Here is a 23,418-nt window from a genome sequence, read left to right as displayed (position 1 = left end):
GAAATAGTCCTGGTTTCAGGAAAAAATGCTAGTGTACTCAATAAGTGTTGTCATTGTNTAAATGTAAGATTAATGTCCATATATCGAAATATTATATAATTATTAAAATTATGAGGTTTATACGTGGTATTTTGTGAGATTGTCTTATGTTCTAAGACAAAATAAGTAATATTAAAAATTAAATATGTAGTATGATTTCTTTCAACAATGTGTCAACATGAATTAAACCAGGGTTTATAGTAGGTTTTTCTATGGCATAAAATAATAGAATACTATTTTTATGTTTTACTTCCTCTTTTAGATTTTTCTACAATTAATACATATTCTTTTTTTATACTTCACAAACAATCAGTTATTGAATCCCACAGAAGTACTTTCCCAGAGTTACTGTGGTCAGCTGACCCAATCCTCCTCTTCAAGCACTGGAGATGGATGGGTCCAGAGTGGCTTCAATCCATCCAGGCTGAAGATCAGGCTCCCTAGTTGTAAGCACTCTGATGTGTGAGTCTCTGATGACTCACTATTGACCTCTGGGCTGGTGACTTCCCTTAGGATGATCCAGCTGGCAAAGTGCAGAAAGTGATGTGGAGGNTTTGATTCATTCATGTTTATATACAAGCTCACCAAGATTCTTGGATGGGACTCATTTCATGCTAAGGAGTGCAAAGACTCATTTGAGTACATTTCCAGAGCAGAGTTCCTGACACAGACTCTAAACTCAATACAGATGCCCAAATTCCGGATAAAATTTATGTAAGCTGGCTGGTAGACCATACATCATTATAATAAAAATGAATTGGATGTCAAATCATGACAGCCAGCTTAGAATCACCATGTCTGGATGTCCTATGGATCATGAAACTGGGTCCAACAGACCAGAAGTGGCCAAACTCCAGGCCACTGATGAATAGGATTTCTTGGCCCTAGGTGAATAGTAATATTATGTTCTAGTACAGTCATATGAATGCTCCAAAAATGCCAAGGAAATCAANACAATTTCACAGAGTCTTCCTTTCCCACAAAAGCATCATAAAATCATGTTGCAGAAAACTGACAGACATTGTAACAGCTCCAACACCCTAGATAAGGACTCAACCTTAGGCAGTAAAGCAAAAGTCCCTTTGCAAAGGCTAGCACACTGTCCACTCTGTGCTTCAGAGAGTGCTTCACGGCACAAAAACAGGCATGAAGATTACANGGGAATTTTCCAGAGTCCTCCACTTCTCAAGGGCTAGGATATTGTTCTTTCCATCATCTCTTATGAGTCACTATCCACTTGATGCATAAAATGAAACAGATTCCCCCAAAGGATAAGAAATTGCCTTTCAGAGGGTATTTCTTAGTNGTATCCCAGCAATTTCAGCTGAAAGCCAAGAGAAGAGAGATGTAAGAAAGATCTCAAGGGAGTTGCTTTAGGACATCATCTGCCAAGAGGGTCTCATTTAAAGTTATTGTAGGTAAAGAGGAAAAGTTAAACATCAGATGGGCTCCTTCCCTGAATCACCCTGTTCTAGTCCCTCAAANGTGAAAACTATAGAACACTTAAACTCCTCTACTAACTTCTTCCAAGAAGAGACTTACTTCGGCCTCTAGAATTGCCACCTCNACTCATGCCCTTTCACCTTGATCTACAGCTATAACTTGCTTTGAAGTNCAATATCTCACAACAGGTAGCATCTTAGAGCTATGAAACATACCTCCTTATCTGACATTGTNTGTTCAAAGGATGATAGCTATGTGTTTGGGGGAAGAGCTGGACTGGGTTAATTACTTGACTCTACCTCCCAAAATGTAATCCAGNGAATTAGAGACTACCATCAAATTTCTTAGTGGCCTTCTAGTAATTTTCCCTCCTGTCTGCTTCAATTAAGAAACCAACAAAGATTGGGAGAATAAATGTGGAACCCACCAATGCATGGAAATCCCAGGAACAGGACAGGGANAACCCAAGGTTGGCTTTCAGGTTGTTATTTTTAATACCATTGGTATTCTGGCTTATGGAAAANACAATATGTCTAAATGGCAATAACTCCAGAAAAAGAAAAAACACAACTGTGTTCCAGCTACCAGAAACATATTCTTCAAAAAATAGATAGAGTCTCATCTCACCGAAGCTTCAAAATAGAACCCTCTGATCTTAGGAGGCTGAAAAGGGGGAAGACAATTAGGGGATAGGATTAAATCACAGGATCACGCAAAGGGCAGAGGGACAGGAAGAACACTGAGGATCCACAAGAAAATAATGAGATAAAGAATATGTTCTCTAGTCTATCATTCATTGCTTCTCAATATAATATATATTTTTGTCCAAATTCCACAGAAATTCTCAGCATCCCCTTTGGAGATTTTGAGCCCAAATCATTATGCATATAAAGAGCAAAATAACTTGAGGGTAGAGACCCAGCTTTACATCATGTGATGGCTTATGACCAGTACCAATTCTTCAGTCTGCCACTTNTTTCCTCTAATATAAAATTCAGAAAGTGATCTCTGAAGGAATAGCTCCTAGATTCCCTTCCAAGTGACTTCTAGTTAGACTCAGCCAGTAGGAACTACTGTTGAAAGGTAGGTGGTAAGGATACANCCAAACTATCANTAGTCTCTCTATCTGCTTCACACNATAATATCGCTCTTCCATACTCCAATGACCCACTCTATGCATTACCCTTCCTTGTTCTATCTTCCAATGGCTATTTTCTGCCTTGGTTCCAGGGAAGCAATGTCTGCCTTCAATGATATCATCTCTTTTTTTCTTAGTTCCCCCATTTTTTGCTCTAGCTTTGCCATCTTNCCTAATTGGCTCTAGCTGTCAACTTAACACAGCCTAGAATCATCTGAGGGAGTCAATTTAGAGACTGTCCAGATCAGATTGGCATGTGGCCATGTTTATGAAAAATTGTCCTAAATGAAGATTGATAGTGGATGGCCCAGCCCACTGTGGGTAGCACTATCCTTAGGCAGGTGGGCCTGAGCTGTATAAGAAAGCAAGCTAAACATGAATTTGTGAGTGACCTAGTAAGCAGCATCCCTCCATAGTTTGTGCATCAGTTCCTACTTGAGTTTCTGTCTTGACTTTCCTTACCTTCTTTCATTGATTATGACCTAGAAGTATAAGCCAAGCAAACCTTTTCCTGGTGTAAGTGGTTTTGGTCAGAATTATCATAGCAACTAAAAAGTAAACTAGAACAGAAGTTGTAATGTGGGGCATTGCTGTAATGGACTCAATCATGTTTTGTTGAAGGATTCTGTAAGCATTTAGAACTTTCAGCTGGAAACCACTTTGAGTGCCGTGATTAATGAGCTATTGTTGTGCAATCTTGGAAGATAGGAATGCTGAGAGAAATGCAGACAATGGAGGCCTGGCTTGTGAAGTGTCAGAGGGAAGCAAAGACTCTATCCAGGCCATTCATGTGATATTTTGAACTGAAAAATCTATGCTTTCTGGTCAGCTGGGACTGAATAATCAGCTGTGATTAAGAAGAGACCAGCACCATTAAAGTGAACCCTTCTTTGCTTTACTTGAACAATGGGTGCTGATNAACCGAGAACCATCTATGATTACAAGATAGTAACATCACTGAGGCAAATTTTTATAGGAAGCATGCCTCAGAAACAGCACACAAAAGCTGTGGTCCAGGAGAAACAGACGGCACCTCAAGTTGGAAGCCATACTTACCAATGTGTGAGAGTCTCCCATATGGTACAAGCTTTGAAGGTAATACAGATAGAAGATCAGTGGGATATAGAGAGTGGCTACGACCTGGCAAGCAGCATGTGCCAGGATCAAGCTTTTTAAGTGAGAACAGGAAAGGCCACTGGTAAAGCCACAGCCTCTGCTGCAATGGAAACTCCAGAATATTGGGGGTGCCAAACTATGTATGCTAAGGCCAGTAGCAGGTATAAAGCCATCATGAGACTAAGACAAGTAGTGTGTGCTTCAAATGGCAGATCTGGAAAAGTAGGGCTGCCCAAGTATTTTAGATTCTAGAAGATGATAGGTGAATTCCAGGTGCCAGACACTGAGCTATAGAACATGGATTTACAATACTCAATTTTGCTTTTGCTTTAACCTGGATGGATGGATGGATATACAGACAGACAGACAGACAGACAGACAGACAGACACCAAACTGAGTACTAGAGTACTAGAGTGAAAGTCTAGCCAATATATCTATCTAATTATAAAATCTGTTTTGTCACTGACACAGTGGGTCATGGATTGAGTAGAGGATTGAAAGATTGTTGAGGAATAGAGATTTAAAAGTTGGGACCAGTAAGGCTTTATAGACCCCCAACATTAAAGGTTATTGTTTTGTTCTTGGTTAACTCTCTAGAACTTGACAATAAGACCCTGTTGCTGAAGATACTACACTTGAGCCATAAAATATGGAGAAACCAAGCTGGTACTGATCTAGAAGCTTCATTCTTACTGCCTGGCTTTCATAGAGCTAGAAGGTGTTACACAGACTGCCAGAGGACACAAGCAATTACCAGTATTGCCTAACCATGAACTCTGAACTACAATACAATGTTAATATACACCCACTGGTGGAATAGTGACATGAGTTATGGAAGTAACCAACCGCTGTCTAATTGGGTTTAAAACCTGCTCCACAAGATAAAAACCATATCTGGCACATTATCAAGGCTAGATGGGTCACTGGCCATAAGGGAGAATCCACCACTATTTTGAGGAGTGATCAGCAACTGACAACTGATAAGAGAGGGAATGTTAGTTTTATTTAAGGGTGTTGCTCCTGATAAGTTGACCAAGCTCCATTGGATGGCACCACACCCATGGGTATATGAACAACAAAAATTCATGTCTTACTTTATTTCTTAAAGAGTTTACAAAGTTGAGTGGCCAGGTAAGGGGGTGGATCTGAGAGGGCTTAGAAGAAGGGAGAGATATGATCAATTATGTTGTATGGAATTCTCAATTAATGAAAATACTTCTAATTTTCGAGTTTCTGACCTTCTCACTAAATCTTGGCTTATGTACCTTAGGACTTGGGGACAGTAATACTGTCAACATCAGTCCAAGTTCCTGGAAGTTTGCTCTTGCAATTTAGAATCCAGTTCCCAACAGCAGCATATGTATCTCGCTCTGTCTGAGGGGTTTTGATGCCTTGAGACTTCTCTACCTCTATGTATGCTCAAGGAACTNGAAATGCAGAATATTGTCCCTTCCTTCCCCACTCTGTCTATTTGTCTGTCTTTGATTCTCTTTCTCTTTCTATCTCCCTCCCTCCCTTCTTCTCTCCCACCCTTCCCCCATAATATAATTGAAGCCTTAGCATCAAGATGGCAGTACAAAGACGAAATCCTTCAGGAAGTGATTAGCTTATGAAGACAAGCCTTTGGATGATGCAGTCAGTATAAATGAGGGTGAAGGAGCCCTTGGCGCCCCTTTGCCCTATGCCTTCCAGTACGCGAGGAAACAGTAACAGAGCACTCTATTGGAAGCAGAAAGCAGGCCTTCAGACACCATATCTGCTAGCAGTTTGACCTTGGGCTTTCCAGTCTCTGCGGCTGGTGAGCAACAGATTCCTGTTATAGATTATCCAGTCTAAGTTATTTCATTATCACAACAGAAAGGGCCATAGGCATGCATGGTGAGCAGTAGAGCTCTAAAAACCATGAATTGGCAGCAGAGCAAAGCTCCCGCTGCCCATGCTGGTTGCCTGGCTTAGGATGGTCTTTTTGTTGGCTACTTCCCATCATTCTCTCATTGCCTCACCAACCTACTGGCGTTTTTAATCTTCAAGTAAATCATGCACTTGAATCATTGCCTTGGTGTCTACATCAGGAAGATTCAAAACCAAACTAGGGACCTTTTGTACTTTTTTCCTAGTTCCTTATTTTCCATGAAAGAGAAGGAACACAAAGTCCACCCAGTGATGGAGTTGTGGAGGCTTACAGAGTTCCTTTCTCAACAGATAGCACAAGCCTGAGCAAGCCTTTCTGCTGGATGGAGAGCAGGCTCCCCCAACCTTCTTTATGGTGAACAGTGNTTGCCAGACGCTTGGTTTTTAAGTCTCTGCCTTCCTGTCCATGAAAGGGCAGTCCTATTTGTCTTCTCTGAATGCTTCTTTTGACCATCGGGTCCAAGGAACCAGAGTTAAAACACCTTTTGACTCCAGAGGGAACTGTTCACCCAGCACTTTTGAGCTTCTGGCACATCAAGGAAGAGAGAACAAGAAAACTTGAAGGGTTTGTGTTTCCAGTGAATTCTGGGGGAATGAAATAATGATCTTGGCCCTAACAGCAAAAGACAAAATCTAATTTACATGNTCCAGGCCGTATATGGAAAAATCATTTAAACTGAAACAAGAAAAGTCCAAACTGCAAGTCAATAGTGGCTAACATCACACATCCCAGTGGTATGCGCTGGCCTGTGTTACCAGCTACACTGCTCCAGCATTCCCTGTAATTGAACATATTTGGCCTTCTGTTTTCTGAAGAGCTGTGAGCATCAAGTCTCAAGTGCCATCCTGTGGGTGCCTTGTCCCAGCTTACAGGGTATATTTATCCACAGCTTGTCTCCAGCCATTGTCTCATTTCATGAACTTCTCATCCTTCTCTAACTTCTCCTCATAGCCCAGGCCTTGGAGCTGTCCTTATTTGTAATTTCTTAATTTAGATACAGCCCAGTAGAAATGTATACAATGAGCAGAGGAGAAAGTCTTATTTTAGCCAGAACTGCTGAGGCTGAGAATGGGCTGTCAGCTGAAGAGGGCCAGAGTCTCAAACTGATGGCCTGGGCCACCCGAGGAGCCTCTGTTTGGAATGAATAACTGACATGCTACACACAGGGAGATNTTTATGGACACATTCTATGCTTCCTTGGCATCATTATCCATGAAATCCAAGCTGCCCTGGAGACTGTAAGTAAGGCGATGTCCTAAGGGTTTAAAAAGATGTCCACAACCAGAANCCCCCAGGACCTTCAGACATGAACACGTGTACACACAAATGCATACATGTTTGCACTAATACACACATGCACATGCACAAATGAGGAGGGGGGCATTAAAGACAAGAAAAAGTGCTAGCACAGATCTACTTGAAGACCTAAGAGAGAAGTCAGTGCAGGACCCCAAGAGCAGATGGAAAAGAAGCCAGCCANCTGTCACTTTACCACCTCAGTTTGGTGCAGTCTATTGTCACCTCCAAATAAATTGCCATAGCTTTGAAATTCAGTGTTTATATTTGTACACGTTTCTGCTCTTGGCCATGTGCTTCACTCTTAAATCTCGGTTAAACATAGAAAGTTCTTTATGCAGCTATTCCCAGACTTTCTCAATTCACCGTGCCTGTAATGTCTCAGTGACTTTTATGNATTACCTCTAGGTTAAAAGTTGGACTTACTCAGGAGTTAAGTGCAAACAACTTCATAAGTATTTATATCCTGACAACTTAATAGTCATTGGGGGAAATATACACAAATAGAAATAAATACTATTTTATTTCATCCTTAATTATTGACTTATAGCATGTGTGCACCTGTTGACTATTCCCTAAGTTCTCCAACCTTGGAGTCAAATGGGATACAGCCTGTGCTTCTTGATCTATTGCAGAGCTTGTGTAAGTCCTATAATGTGACTTCCGACCACTTGGCTTTACTAAAACACAATCCCATTGAGACACATTGTACTATGTAACACAGGCTCAGTTGTGTGGAACCTGTCAAGGATAGTGCCTCCCTCAAAGGTGTTTAAAAGCCAGTATCGTTTCTGTGATGTCGCTGTGCACCATGGGTTGCATTGAGTGCAGTTTAAGAACCATGGTTTGTGGAATCATTTATCCAAGGCTTTCTTACATAAGAATATGTGTATGTGTATACACATGTGTGCTTTGCTGCTAGAGCAAATAGAAAGTCAATCATAAAATGCATTAAAAAGTGTGGGAAGAGTAAAACTAAGAGGATAATTATGGCTACTTCTAGGTGACAAATATTAAGATGACATGAGATAATTATGGCTACTTCTAGGTGACAAATATTAAGAGGATATGAGATCTAGGGATATTTTGCTTTATTTTAATTGTTAGATTTCTAGAGAAAAAATAGTCTTACATATTNTCTATTTTACTATAAGAAACAGTTACAAAGGGCAATTTCAATTAAAACTACCTATGACATATGGTCCAATCTGGCATGGACCAGGGTGGGAAGGTCTCCACTCCATCCCAACCACCTATGATCCCTCCTCTGGCTCTGAAGCTTCTTCCTACCTAACCACCATGTGTGTCCCAGCCCACAGCAGCATAGAAAGACAGCATCAACCCCTCTGATCCCCTACAGCCACACCCCCACCATGAGAGCTAGCCCTGTCCAGTCTAATCATCACATGTAGCTTTACCCAGAAGCATAGACCACAATGGATGTGAGCATGCACACATGCAAACCACCACACACATACACACACACACACACACACACACACACACACACACAGCCCTGCATGTATCCTCTCCTTTGCCTTGGGTGCCCTGTTCAACCAATCTAGCACCAAAAGCTCTTCCTGGAAGACCTTAACCTGACTCACTTCAGCCAGCTCAAGTCTCCCTCAGTCTTCTCAGTCTACTCCACACCTCCAGCTTCCATCCAGGTAGACTAGAAATGTATATTAGAAGATACAAACAATAAGTCCACTCAAGATTCCCAGATCTTATACACCAACACAACAACAACAACAACAACAACAAATCAGTATGAAAAATCAAGCCAATATGTTTCCTTCCACACAAAAATAAATCATCAGTTCTATAGTAATGACCTCCAGGCAGGACAACTTAGACAAAATTCAAGACTCAGAATTCAAACAAACAATTACAGACACGGTCAAAGAATGCAGAGAACCTAAAGATGACACAAACACTTGAATGAACCAGGAGTACACAGAAATAAGCTAGCACCCTAAGCCACAAGCAACCAAAAATATACAAAAGTAGAAATTAATAAAGAGATAGAAATATTAGATAAAGCAAAATGAAGACAGTAATTAAAATTTTAACTACTCAAATAAAAAGTTCCATGGATAACCTCATCAATAAAATGGGTCGTAGGTTAAACAGAATATTCAGAGTTAAACAGAAGATAGGGGAACTGGGTCATTCACACAAAGAAAATGATGCATTTTTATACACACACACATACATATATATGCATGCAAGCCCCCAAGAGAAATTCCAGNCAACACACAATTAAAACACTAGAATCAAGAAAGGATAGTAAAAGCTGCTAGAGAGAAGAACTAAGTCTCATGTAAAGGCAGAGCCATAGAACAACAGCTGAGTGTGTAATGGGAGTTTTTAAAGCCAGAAGGGCCTGTAAAGATGAATTCCAACCTCACAGATATCACAAAATTAGAGACAATAAAAGGAGACTCAACTATAGATATAAATAAAATTCAAAAACAATTAAGTAGGTACATTCAATGTAATTTGAATAAACTTATAACCAACAATGAGACTGAAACAGGAATAAAATGTCTCCTAACCAAAAAANCCCAGGAGAAGATGGGTGCATTTCAGAATTCTACAAGCTCTTCAAAGAATAACTAACATCAATACCACTTGAATTGTTGCACAAAACAGGAAGGAGGAAAATCCACTGTGGGGCTGGAGAGATGTCTCACATTATGGCTCAGTAGATTAGAGCACTACCAAATGGAATTCAAGGCCACACCAAAAAGATCAGTTACCCACAATCAAGTTAAGCCTCATTTCAAGTGTACAGTGATAGTTTTATATTTAAAAATCAATAAACAAAATTCATTATATAAATGATCTCAAAGATGGAAATCACATGATCATCTCAGATACAGAAAAGACCTTTGACAAAATCTAATATTTCTCCATGATAAAAGTCATGGGGAGGGCTAGGAATGGAAGGGGTACACTTCAACATAATAAAGCCTGCCTATCATAAACCTGTAACCAAATCATCCCACTGGAGAAATGTTCAGAGCTTTGCCACTTAGATGAGCAACAACACAAGAGTATCTTTCCAACTTTCTATCCAATACAGTGCTTGCCATTTTAGTCAGAGAACTATACAAGAGAAGAAAATAAAAGCTACACAAATAGGAAAAAGGACGTAAATATCCCTATTTGCAGTTGATATGACCCTAGATATCACAGATCCTAAGACTCTACCAAAAAAAATTCTCAGAGCTGTTAAATACTGAGCCAAGTGGTAGAAAACAAAATTAATACATTAAAAAGCAGTAGGTTTTTTTTATATATATACCAATGACAAGCACACTGAAACAGAAATCAGTGAAATAACCTCATTCACAATAGTCAAGCAAAACAATAAAAATCTGGGAATTTAACAAAGGAAATGAAAGATGTCCTCAATAAAGGTCAAGACACAGAAGGAAAAAATAAAGGAGAACAGCAGATGATGGAAAGAGTGCCACAGGTCAGGAAGTTAATATTGTGAAAATAGTCACCCTACCAAAAGCAATCCACAAATGCAGTAACCCCCACCCCCTGCCGCCAAGGAAGATTCCACTAATTCTTTATAGACATAGAAAAAATTTAAAATGATATGAAAACACAAAGAAACAAAGGTAGACAAAGCAATCTTNGAAACTCTGTACTGAGTGAGGTATCACCATACNTGAGTCCAAGTTATACATGGAGCCACAACAATAAAAGCATTATGCCACCAAACACACACATATAAAGGAAAGGAAAAGAAATCCTAGATATAAGCCCACACAACTCTAGCTTCACTTGCAAAAAAAAAAAAAAAAGAACATCGTTAACAAATGAAGCTGAGAAGCCTGGATATCAACATGCAGAAGAATGAAAGTAGATATACCCCTTACAGTTATAAAACTCAACACCAAATGGAGCAAAACACAAAATGCCAGGCCCAGTCCCCTGATGCTGCTAGAGGAGACAGTAACGACCACACTTTCATAGGCAGGCATAGGTACAGATTCTGCATAAGACCCTCCCAGCTCAAGAAATAGGGCCAGCAATCAACATATGGGATCTCATGAAACTAAAATGCTTCTCGATAGCAGAGAAAACTGTTAATTGAGGGAAGAGGCTGCCAAGAGGATGGAGAAAATATTTGCCAGCTATACATCTGATAGACAGTAACTAGAATATACAAGGGACTCAAAAAACTAAACTCCAAGAAAACAAACAACCCAATTAAAAAATAGGCTGTGGAACTGAACAGAGGGTTCTACAAAGCAGAGATACAAATGGTTAGGAAACATTCTTCAAAGCTTTCAATAGTCATCACGGAGATGTAGAGTCAAACTAGTTTTAAGAGTCTATCTCACCCAAGCCAGAATGACCATCAGAATACAAGTGACGAAACATGCTGACTTGTATGTGGGTAAAGGATAACCTCACTACACTGCTGATGGGAGCACACGCTGATGGAGATGAACATGGAAGTTCCTAAGAAGAAACAGAACTACTATACAACTCAACCTTACCACTCCTTGGTATATACTCAAATTTATATCCTACAGATACACTTGCTATCTGTGTTCTTTGCAATTCTATTCACAATAGCTAGAAAATGAAATAAACCTAGATATCCATCAATTGATGGGTTGATAAAGTGTAGAACACACACAATGGAATTTTATTCAGCTATAAATAAAAATGAAATTTACAGGTCAATGGATGGAACTGAATGAGATTACAATGAGCAAGTTAAACAAGGCCTATAAAGACAAACACCACATGTTCTCTCAAATGTGTAGATCCTAGTATTGACTCTAGTTTTGTGTTTAACTTGGATTATCTATGGAAGCCAAGAAACTAGAAAGAGGCATTTGGAAGACTTCCTTTAAGGGATGGGAGTGCCACATAGGTAAAATTAGGGTGGATTGAGGAATACTGTTCAAACAGGAAAGGGAGTTGGGGAATGGGGAGATGAAAAAGAGGGCAGGAGACAGTTAATCTAAATAAACAAGCTATGAAACAGCCACCTGGAAATCAATCCAGTTGCCCAATTTTTTAAAAATTTAGAGGCAAACACCCTATTAGAGTACATAATGATGACCCTAGAAGTAATGAGTCCCTAAACAAAAACCATAGTGACAGATAAGGGATACCTCCATATGAACTGTTGGCCAGCAATGGCCCCAGAATGCCACAAAACAATACAGGCTCTTGCCATTTCACCATCACCACTAGTTGATATGACTTTATTGCTAAAACCACCACATACCATGGATGCAAGATTTAGAGAAATCTAACTGAAACTAAGCTGGGAACTGCACACTGCTGCCTAGCCTGTAGAGTGCCAGCACTATTCAGACTGCAGGGACAGTAACAGACCAGACTTCTTACCCAGTTGTGAACTCTCTGAACTACAATACTGTGGTAGTTTGAATACGGTTGGCCCAGGGATTGGCACTATCAGGAGGTGTGACCTTGTTGGAGTGAGNGTAGNCTTGTAGGAGAAGGTGTGACCTTGTTGAAGGAAGTGTGTCACTATGAGGGTGGGNACTGAGACCCTCCTCCTAACCACATGGGAGTCAGTCTTCTAGTGGCCTTCAGGTGAAGATGTAGAACACTCAACTCCTCCTGCACCATGCCTGCCTAGATGCTGCCTTACTCCAGCCTTGATGATAATGAACTGAACCTCTGAACCAGTCCCACTTAAATGTCCTTATGCAAGTTGGCTTGATCATGGTGTCTGTTCACANCAGTAAAATCCAAACTAAGGCAAACACCAACTTTCCAGGCAAGATGTGCCCACTGCTGCATCAATGGCATGACTGTAGTGGAGGTAACCAATGACTCTATAATTATCTGAGGACCATTCCACAAGAGGCAACACATGCCAACTACTATAAACCTGAAAAGAATTCTCCTGACTGACAGGTTTGGTATCCCCCAGAGAGGGAATCACCTATGGCTATTTGGATAAACTAACATAGACTCAAATATCTATGCTTATAAGCACAAAGAAAGGCTACAATTAAACTCACTAGGCTCAACAACATTGCATGGGTGAGAGCAGAAAGAATGTAAGAGCCAGAAGACAGGAAGAGGGTTGTAAGATGCCATCTTCCAAGTAGGAAGTGAACACATGACAGCAGTGTTCATTGGTGCTGGGTCTGAATGAACTGGGTCTGCCCAATAATCAGCTATGGATGGGGGTGGTACTCATGGGCATTAGCACTTACTGCTGAATTATGGCAACNAAAGATCCTGAGAGACAGGGAGGCATAGTATCCATGTGTATAAGTAACCACGGGTGTCCCTCCAAGCTCTAAGAGGTAGTTTCAAACCTAGGATCATACTGATGGTCCTTCTAAACTCTGTAGGACACAAAACAAGACATGAATATACTAAAGAGATTTGTATGGAGTGAGAGGGATAATGGGGATAACCCAAAATGCATTATAAACATNTATGAAATCTCAAAGAACAAATTTATTAATACAAATACTATTTTACTTATAGCCTCAAAATGACATTGAACCCTGTTCAGAAANTGTCAGTCCCAAGCTTCAGTGAAGGGGATGTACTTCCTGAAGGAGCCAGCTAGGAACTGTGGAGACCCCACGAATGCATGGGGACCTCTCCTCACTCACAGATTTATAACAGCATGTCCCTTTTCCAGATCATTCCTTCCTTTCTCATTTCCTACAAGAGACTCTCAAGAGGTAACAGTCAGTCAGAATCACCTGCTGCCTTTTCAAATCTGAACCCGTCTCATCACCACATTCTATTCCCTTCACCATTTCCCACCGAGGAAGAGAATATCTCTTTGGTGGCAAGGCTCTGTGGCTTGTAGGCTCCCTGCCAAGGACTACATTCCCCAGCCTTCTTTTTACCTGATGGAGTTATGCATAGCCCACCAATGACTAAAATGGGTAAACAATTCAGTTCTAAGTTCAGATCCAGGGAACACACACACACACACACACACACACACACACACACTATAACCAAACAGGTCTGACCACCCTCATTCAGTTCCTTTATTCCATCTATCACTCTGCATCTTTGGGAAGCAATTTCTTTTGGCTAGAAATTCTCTGTGGAAATGGTTCCAGAGGTGAGAAGTGGAAGCCACACTCCATGAGAGATGACAGAGGAGAGTCACAGAATAAGAAAGTATGAGAAAGAAGAGCCGGAACCAAAATCAAACATTTAAATATGAATAGAAATGAGAAACAGTTAGTATATAAAATCACCAGGATGCAGCCTTTAGTAANGGTTCTGTTGTATAAGCTCCCGTGTCAGCCTGGTATTGACACTGCTGCCACATCCTCCTCACCAACTATGAAGAATCTCAAGAGAAGCGGGATAATTGCCCCAGGCTCCTAAGACATCAGAGCTTATCCACTGAGCTCAGGGATAGGTCTAAGAGTCATAGATACTGATCCTATCTCAAATGTCCTTCAGGTCGGAGGCCATCATCCTTCAGTGCATAAGGCCAGTTAGATGAGAAGTATGATTCAGACCTCCCTTAATGCCTAAAATCCCCAAGAGACTCAGATCTGAAAGATGAGGAAAGACGTTAGGTGCAGGCAGAAAGGGAAAGATCTCACAGACAGATCCAGTCTCAGGCTTCATCCTCTCTTCTCTATGGCAATCTTTGGCAAACTGAGTCTCTTTCTCAGAGGCCAATGAGAGACCTTCTTAATCCCCAAGAAGAAACTAAATATCTTACTCTGTTTTGACCCTCACATAGTAATTAACTTTTCAGAACAGGGCTCAGGGGATCATTGAGCTGTAGAGCATTCAACAATCAAGAGCCTGCATGGAAATCTGAATGCATTCCACCTTGGCCCACAGTAAGAGAGTCAGACAGGNCCCTCCACCCTGTGTCCTAGTCATTCAGCTTCCGGGTGCTGCTGCCCCAGCCATGTTGAAGGCTGTACGCTTTTGAGTAATTTATTCCACAGGTTTGTTGTTTGTTGCCAGAGGCACATGTCGTAAATGTTTCAATGCCTTAACTTTTGATGATCTTTCTTTAGAAATAACTGTCCCCAGGGTGGTACACAGAACAGTAAATTAACACCTGTCTGTCCATGTGCCTCCTCCTGGCCCAGGTCCCCTTAGTTTCAGGGTTTCCCCATAAAATATTCATGGCCTAGGACATCACAGGTAGTGCCAGACATGGCTGGGGGATGGGTCCTGCAACCACATTTAGTAAATATTTGGGTGACAAGTTTTAGGAGGTAACTCCTGCACCTAGTTAAATAGGATTTTGTTTTAAAGTCCCCCATCCCCACACCCACTCTCTCTTCTCTATGTCACTTACATAAATATTCTTAATTGCTCAATGGCTTGGGNATAGTCTGAATAAGTGATTCTTTAATGTATCCATTCATAATATTAGTGTTGAGCATTCTTGTGTTTCCTCCAAANGTTTAACTCTCTAGTTTCTAATGATCTCCCACCTTGGCATCCAGGCCAGGGCCCAGATGTGCATGGTCTGTGGCTACAGAGTTTAGAACCAGATCAACATATTGACTGGTCTTTCATACCAGTGTTCTGACACATGCTCTCAGACCTACCCTTACTGTGATACCCAACCCCCTCACCCCACCACACGCATCTCTGCTCCCTGCTGAAGGGTATTGATTTCTAAAACCCACGATTCCCAGAATGACCTCTTGACTGACCTTTGTTTATACTGTATTAGTGGGAGGTTCTGGGAGAAATCTGAAGCCTTGGGAGTTTTGAGGTAAATCTTCCCAGTGCTCTCTCTGCTGTTAACTGTGTCTTCAGGGGGGCTGCCTTCCCTGCAGGGTTCTAGTTCCCATTGGGTTGGTCATGACTCCAGGTTCTGATGGTGCCACCCTACTTTTTGTCCTTCCAGCAGGAAGTGGTGGCCACTCCCAACTGCTGCTAATCTCTCCTCACCTGAGGGTCCCCTGTTTGCCTCAGCACCACCTCTCCTAACACCTTTACAATTAGTTCCTGTGTCATGGTCCTCTCCACGGCTCTATGTAGAATGAGTTTGCTTCCAGGCTATATCAGAATACAAAGTTTATTTAAGAAAAGGATGCATAGGCTAAGTTTAGAAGGACTTGGGTGAACTTTCATCCAGTCTTAGCGATATGAAAGTTACATAATGGGCGATCCCGTTTTTATGATGGGTTGATGAGACACCGCATCATGGCACCACGAGCGAAGACAATCACCAACTCTCAGCAGGGCAGAGGCTCTAATGTCCAACTTCCCCTTGTGATAAAAGGGCAAAGGAGAGCCCCAGTAGGGGCATGGCGACAGTGTTGTCAGTCCAGGTTCTGACTTGGACTGTGCTAACCTCTTGGCCTCCCTATGCTGGCCCTCCTCGAAAAGGATACATCNTTAACACTTTAGTATAATATGGACAAGTCATTGCAAATGAGTGTCATTGTAATATGATATTCATTGTTGTTGGGGAAATTTATTGTTTTTATTAATCAATGGATATAGCTAACAATGTACTTAAAGATGAAAGATGATTTTTTTCTTCTAAGATCAAGGACAAGAGAATTCCATTCTTACTCTTTTTATCCAACATCATGTAGATCAGTGGAATAGATCTGACTGTCTACATCAGACATTTATAGTAGGTTAATTTTTATGAGAATGTCAAAACAATTCAATAAGCAAAATATTCCTTTACTAGACAACAGAGTATTCATAAGCAAGAAATTCATTTAGATTCTCTATATCACATACAAAAATTAACCCAAATGTTCATAAACCTATGTATGTATAAGCATTAGAACTTAAAACTCTTCATGACATTGAGTTAGGCAATAATTTTTAAGATAAGGAACATTTGATGAATCTGTGTGTCATCTTAGCACAGGGCCATGCTAATCTCTATATCATTCCAGTTTTAGAATGTGTGTGTATTGCTGAAGCGAGCACTAGGCAATGATTTCTTACACAATGATACAAAAGTACAACTGACAAAAGAAAAATAGATAACATATGATTCAAATATAAAAATCAATAAAATAAAACATAAACTACATTATCTGATACAGGACTACCATCCTGAATATACAAAAACAAAACCCATAATTTTATAGAAAACCCAATTACCATATTTTTAAATAGGTGGAGGATTTAATCAGACAATTTACTAAAGAAGTCATAGAAATGTCCAATCACATAGAAGCAAATGTTTGTCATCATTACTCATTAAAGAAATGCAAATCGAAACAGCAATGAAATACCACTTCCTATCAGTATGGTGAGTAAAGTTAAAGCACACAGGATATCTGTATGATGTGGACAGGCCATAGCCACTTACCACAAGGTTGGAATATATAAAATAATGCATCCACCTTGGGAAATAACATCTTCAAAATACCAAACACAAACTTAACATATCACCCAGTCATCCTATCTTAGATATATACACATATATGAAAATATAAATGCATAGCTAAATAAAAATCAGACACCAATCTTCATAGCATGAGAATTTATAATTAATTGGAAAAATGAAGACCACTCAAACATCTATATCAATCAATGGACAGGTAAATAAAATGAACCAATGCCAAGCATGGGACACTGTTTAGCAATAAAAGCAAATGAGATGCTGATATAAGCTATGATGTGGGTCACTTTCTAAAGTGAAAAGCTAAATACGGCATGTTAAGTGATCCCATTTGCAGGAATCTTCCAGAACAGCAGATCTCAAGACACCGAAAAAAAAAAAGTTAATTATTTTCCACAGCTTGGCAACTGGGTATGGTGACATTTTTAAAAACATTATTCAAGGTTTTGTTCTGTTTCGTATTGCTTTGCTTTGCGGTGCTGAGGAGTGAACCTTGGGACCTGTACATTTTAGACAAGCATTCCGATGAGCTATATTCCCAGCTGGGTACAGGATTTCTAGTTGAAACAATAAAACTGCTTTGAAGATGCATTGTGGAGAACAGCTGCAGAAATCCATGCTGGTATTGAAAGCTACTGAACTGAATGGGTGAGTTTTAGGCTCTGCTTTGTTTTCTGGTATTTAAAGACTAAGTCTTGTGCAGCTCAGGCTGACCTGGAGCTCATTAAACACTGGAGGAAGGTGACCTCCAACTCCTAATCCTCCTGCCTCTGCCTCCCAAACCTGTATATGTCACTAGGTCCAGATCAAACCAGGGTGAACTTTAAAGTATGAGAATTAAATCTCCATTTTAAATGTACATGATATGTTCAAACTTTTTAAATGAAGAAAAAAAAAGTGGGCCTTTGAGTTAAACAGAACCAATGGCTGGCTCCCTGACAAAGAACTATTCGGTCTTAGCAAGTTCCCATCTGAGCCTCAGTAAGCCGGGAGGGTTTTTATCACTCCAGAGGAAGGTNGGTCTGGGCAAAAGATGGAGTCTCAGGGTACCCATGAGGTGGCTGTCCAGGTGAACCACTGGGGTAAGAGAAGGGTATCCAAGCCCAGCTAGACCTTGGTTCCTAACTCCAGTCTNCTCCTCAGATGCCTGCCATAGCCACCTCATACTCCTGATGCCCCAGTGCATGTTCTGCAGTGAAGGCTGACCACAACTATTTCCTCCAGACAAGAGGAGCATCCTCTCCTTAGATATAAATGCAGCAACATGTCCACCATTACTACCACCCATCAATGGTTAGATTTATAGCAAAGGAAGAAGCAGTTACAATATTATCAGAGTTAAAAGAACATGAGAAGGATCCTGACAATCAAGCACAGGCCATGTTTATTTCACACTGTGCACTGGGAAACGCATTTCCTCCCATTGCCCATAAGGCATTAGATGCCGTGAACTTTGCATTCTCGACAGGGTAATGAAAAGAGATGCTGAATGCTACAACATAAACATATGCATCATTCATAATGCATTCAGATGTTTTTTAATTATTCATAGTTCCCGAAAGTCATTTGACCTATCATGCATATATATTCAAGCAATATTTATATTAGAACCACANCCCCACTGTACACAATTCCAGCTCATTGGTGTTCCCGTCTATGGAATTAAAATTAAATGAGTCAGGGGCTGCAGAGATGGCTCCACAGTTAAGAGCACTTCCTCATCTTCTAGAGGAACCAAGTTGGATTCCCAACACCCACGTCAGGCAGTTCACAACCACATGTAACACCAGCTCCAGGAGGGCCAGACACCTCTGGCCTCTGAAGACACTTGCATTCACACACATGTCCACACGTATTTGTAATTAAAATAGTAAGGAATTGTTTTTAAAAATGTAATGAGCCACTGGTTCAATAAAAGTTCTATGTGATGTCCATAAAATGATTCATTGTATATTTTTCTGTAGTAAGAAAGAAAGTTGCAGAGAGTGGCTTGTGATGAAGGTGGCGGTGATGATTAGACTTCTGAGACCAAATTCACTCTTCTCCAAAGAATTGATGTTCTTGGGCTCTCTCTTAGTATAAAGAAGGGGAAAAAAATAACAGACCCCCACCCCCTTCTATTTAAGTCTTATTTTCTCTCTCTCTCTCTCTCTCTCTCTCTCTCTCTCTCTCTCTCTTAATGCTAGTATTCTGGGCTCAAAAACACCACATTCTTCTGTTTTCATATTTGCATAAATTTGCATGTTAACATGAATGGTTGCAACTTAAAGAATATAAAATATAATGAAATTTGAATTTATATCCAGGATGAAGAAACGACACATTGAAAAACAACAGATTTTTCACTCTTGTTGATTTTTTTTCCCCAGAAATCAGATTTAGGAATGATATAAACACAGGATCTTGATTTAAAATCAGGGTGGCACTCAGAGACAGGTACTGCCAAGGAGGACCCCCTCCACCCCCGACACACACACACACACTCATATACACCAAGTGTTTTCACAAATCACTACAATTCCTTAAGTTCAGAAAGAGAACATGCTTAACACTGCATTCTTCCTGTGGCCTACCCAGAAGAATGAAATGTACGAGCACCATGTAACTAACTCAAGCAAATACAGGCATGCATTTGCCCCTGTGGGTCCTAAGGACCATTTTCTGCTTTATCCTTTGATTTCCCCAGTGCATTCAGAGGACAGTGTGGCATGATGGTTAAATGCAGAGGCAAAGGTCAGAACTCTTGGCATAGTCACATGTATTGNCTGTGAGACTACTAGCCACTGATGTCATCTTTANTTATACCTTTTCTTCATCAGCTTTCCTTCTCATATCATTTACCAGCCTTGTAGATTTTTCACGAGGATAAATGTGAAGACAGCGCACTTAGGACAGCAGCACTTAGGACAAGAATCCAGGGAGGGTGTAGTATAGTATAGTGTAGTGGGGACTTAGGAAATGCTGTCCACAGGATGGCCTTGAGATGGGTTTTCTCTTCTCTGACATGCTCTCCCATTTTGTCCACACAGTCGTACCACAAGGACCTCAGTGGATCTACTTGCCATGAGGGACTCTGGCTACAGGAGGATCACAGACATCAAGCANGCATTCCATNCTGTGCAAGCTCACTCTTTTTGCTGCCAGTGTCCCATCATTAAGATTCCCAAATAGCACAACAGGCACTAACAGCAACAAAGGCTATGAGCAGCCCCTCTCACCTCATCATCCTCAGGTGAATTTGCGTCCAGCTTCTGAACCGCTGACTTGCCACTCTCCTTTAACAGTTTCTCTCGTACTTTGGTTTCATATTCAGGCCGCGAGTGTTCCTACACCAGAGAGTCAGTAAACAGAGTTAGTAAACAGGATGGAGAGTGACCTGGGCCTGTGGATGAGAACCAGACACCACAAATACATCGAACTGGGTTTAGGAATGGACATCATCAGACATGAATTGCCACGTGACACAATTACAAGGACTCTATAACAAGGACACAATGTTGTGAGACACAGGACACTTATTGTCACACTGAGAACCAAACCTGGGAACGTTCCTGGGGTTGGCACCGGTGTTGAAAAAGGAGAGAAAAGATGTTAACTGGAAAACTGATACAACCAGAAGCTACATGTTTTGCAGAACAGTATGACACTGGCAGAGGCCCCTGCCCTTAAGCCTCAAGCTCACCTACAAGGAACCCAGTTCCTAATAGAAAGGGTTTTGGCNCACAGCTGGGAGTTTGGAGAAGCAACAAAACTCTGTGCCATGATTCTGCATGCTAAAATGATATCCAATAACATCAATGGCCGTGGAGTATATCTTAAAATTCATTGTTTGGACTTGTCTGAGCAGNATAGATGAGCAATTCATTGGTGAATACAGCAACATGCAAATACTGATATGTCACTAAGCTATTCTGCCAATTCAACCTGCATTATCAATCACCAGGCATAAGAAAGAACTCCCAATGAATCAAGAGGATCATTATCAAATCACTTCGGACACAGCTTACTTTATAGGGGACGTAGCGGAGGGCAGCAAGCCTCTCTTCTAGGCCTTCCCACAACAGCTAGCTTCAAGATGAACTCTGAAGGCATGAGGATTTCATGATCTTGCCCACATTCTGATGTTCCCTAAGCACAAATTCAGGTGCAGGGCATTGTGCTATTCACCTAGCACTTAACCACCTATATGTCAGAGACACTAGAGGCCAACTGCTAGACACCTTACTAGCCTCTGGCTAGTAAGCATAGCATCATGGTGGGCAATGAGCATAGCATCATGGTGGGCAATGCTATTTAAGTGCTTTCTTGGGGCCTCCCACATCACACAGTCCCTTCCAGGAGTCCTCTAACTACTGCGATGAACCACCAGCCAAGTTCTTCTCCAAATTCCTACAGATATATAGCTTACATCACACATTTTACCCTCTCCCTCTGACTAGACCCATNCAAGCATCGTGTTCTCTTCGAAGGACTGACTATCTGTTTTCTATTCTTTTGTTTCCCACAATGACTGGTAGCACACAGAGCATGTGGAGGTCTCTAACTGTAGCTGAGGCTCACTTCCAGCTCTCCAATGCTGTATTTCCTAAGGTGCACTCCAAGAGAGTTCCAGCGAAAAGGAGACTTCCAGGATAACGTCTCCCAAGAAATCACCCTTCTGAGACTCTCTGAGAGCATACTGAAAGTACCAGAAAGAGCTCTGGTAAAGACACTTCTCCAATATTCTTGAGTTCACCCTTTCATGCAGAACAGCTCTGACAGCAACAATTAGGATTCTGGTGGAAGACATTGGGAAATATAGGTTGAAGTTTTCCACCATGGCACCCCTTCATTCTGCCTCTTTCTTACTCCAATGGAAGATCAGAATTAAAAGCTGCAGCACCATCTGCTGCGTGCCGTAATGTGTATCCTAACCCCTGCCACATCCCAGGAGCTCTTCTCCTCATGTAAAGGGATTAAGGGAAAGTCCTGGGCTCTCCCATGATGACAGGAAAGATGATCCCAACCTCTAGATTCACAATGGTTGTGGCTGTGACCCACCTCACCCCAATTCAAGCCACATCTTTCCATTTAGAGGCCCAGCCTTTTAGCACGCAGAGCCCAGTTGTCTTTTATTCAGCTGAGGCAGATCACATAAGGATCTCCCTGTTTGCCCAAGCAGACCTGAGGAGGTGTTGGACTCCCTCAACAGCTGAGCAAATGAGCTCATGGGCCAATCAGAATAGAGCCCATGTAGCCATAGGCAGGTCAACATAACAGTCCTTAAGCATAAACTCCATAGATGCAGATCAGATGCCAAATTCCACAAATATACAGTCTTTCCAGAAGCTGTTTCCATCTGGAAGCCTCCTCGGGAGTTGGCCTAAACAAAGGCTTCAAGCCAGACTCAGATGGGACTTGGGTGATCTGAGGTCAGTCAGGACTGAAGGACAGTACATTGGACCCAACAGCATCCTTTAGTCAGCTCTCCACAAGGACTCCTCCACTGCTTCCCAGGGGACAGGAAAAAGCAATCAGTGCCCACCCTGATCTAGCAGCTGGAGTTTTTGTTGTTTTGGGTTTTTTTTTTTAATTTTGGTGTGTGTGTGTGTGTGTGTGTGTGTGTGTGTGTGGTTTTGTTTTGTTTTGATTGTCCCTTTCTGCCTTCTCACCCCTGGCTGCCTCCTCCAGTTACCAGGCCTTTCTAGACATCTTGCCATTTCTGATCTATACCCCTAACTTCCCAAATAAGGACCCTGATTGCTGGTTCCTACTTGAGGATGCCCTTATTCCCTCTTTGACATTAAGATTGATCAAGTCTTCAAACCCATGGTTTTTCTTTATAGAGATTCATTCAACAAAGTTCTTCAACATGGGCCTAGCAAGCATCTCCATGCCTGGTTCTCCTTTCCAGACACTGAGGCTACAGGATGATCTTATGAACAAGGGCACTCCTTTCATGGTGCTTATCTTTAACTGGATGAAGTATCAGGAAGAAATTAATAATACTAGGGACAAATAAGAAAGACAGAAAGAGTAAATCATGTTGAGTGGAGCATCAGAGAAAGTCAAGCTAAGGAAGGTAACATCTCACTGGGATAAAAAAGAAAGAGAGAGGAAAAGAGGAAAGAAAGAAAGAAAGAAAG

The 23,418-nt window shown here is 41.2% G+C and overlaps 1 protein-coding gene and 1 non-coding gene across 2 annotated transcripts in view; both read right to left on the bottom strand.

The window, feature by feature from the left end:
- Positions 1-23,418, bottom strand: part of Ano2 (anoctamin 2) — a 322,617-nt gene that overhangs the window by 137,838 nt on the left and 161,361 nt on the right. The window contains exons 12-13 of the mRNA XM_021164190.2: positions 20,833-20,844; positions 20,512-20,619 (exon numbers count right to left, since the gene is read on the bottom strand). Coding sequence (XP_021019849.1) covers positions 20,512-20,619; positions 20,833-20,844 — 120 coding nt within the window. The remainder of the gene's footprint in view (positions 1-20,511; positions 20,620-20,832; positions 20,845-23,418) is intronic.
- LOC115031351 lies at positions 16,766-16,872 on the bottom strand. Its single transcript, XR_003836992.1, has one exon. It is a non-coding gene; the product is annotated as a U6 spliceosomal RNA (small nuclear RNA).

This window comes from Mus caroli, chromosome 6 (assembly GCF_900094665.2).
Source record: "Mus caroli chromosome 6, CAROLI_EIJ_v1.1, whole genome shotgun sequence".
In the NCBI taxonomy this organism is placed as follows: domain Eukaryota; kingdom Metazoa; phylum Chordata; class Mammalia; order Rodentia; family Muridae; genus Mus; species Mus caroli.
This window is presented reverse-complemented; position numbering and strand designations above follow the sequence as displayed.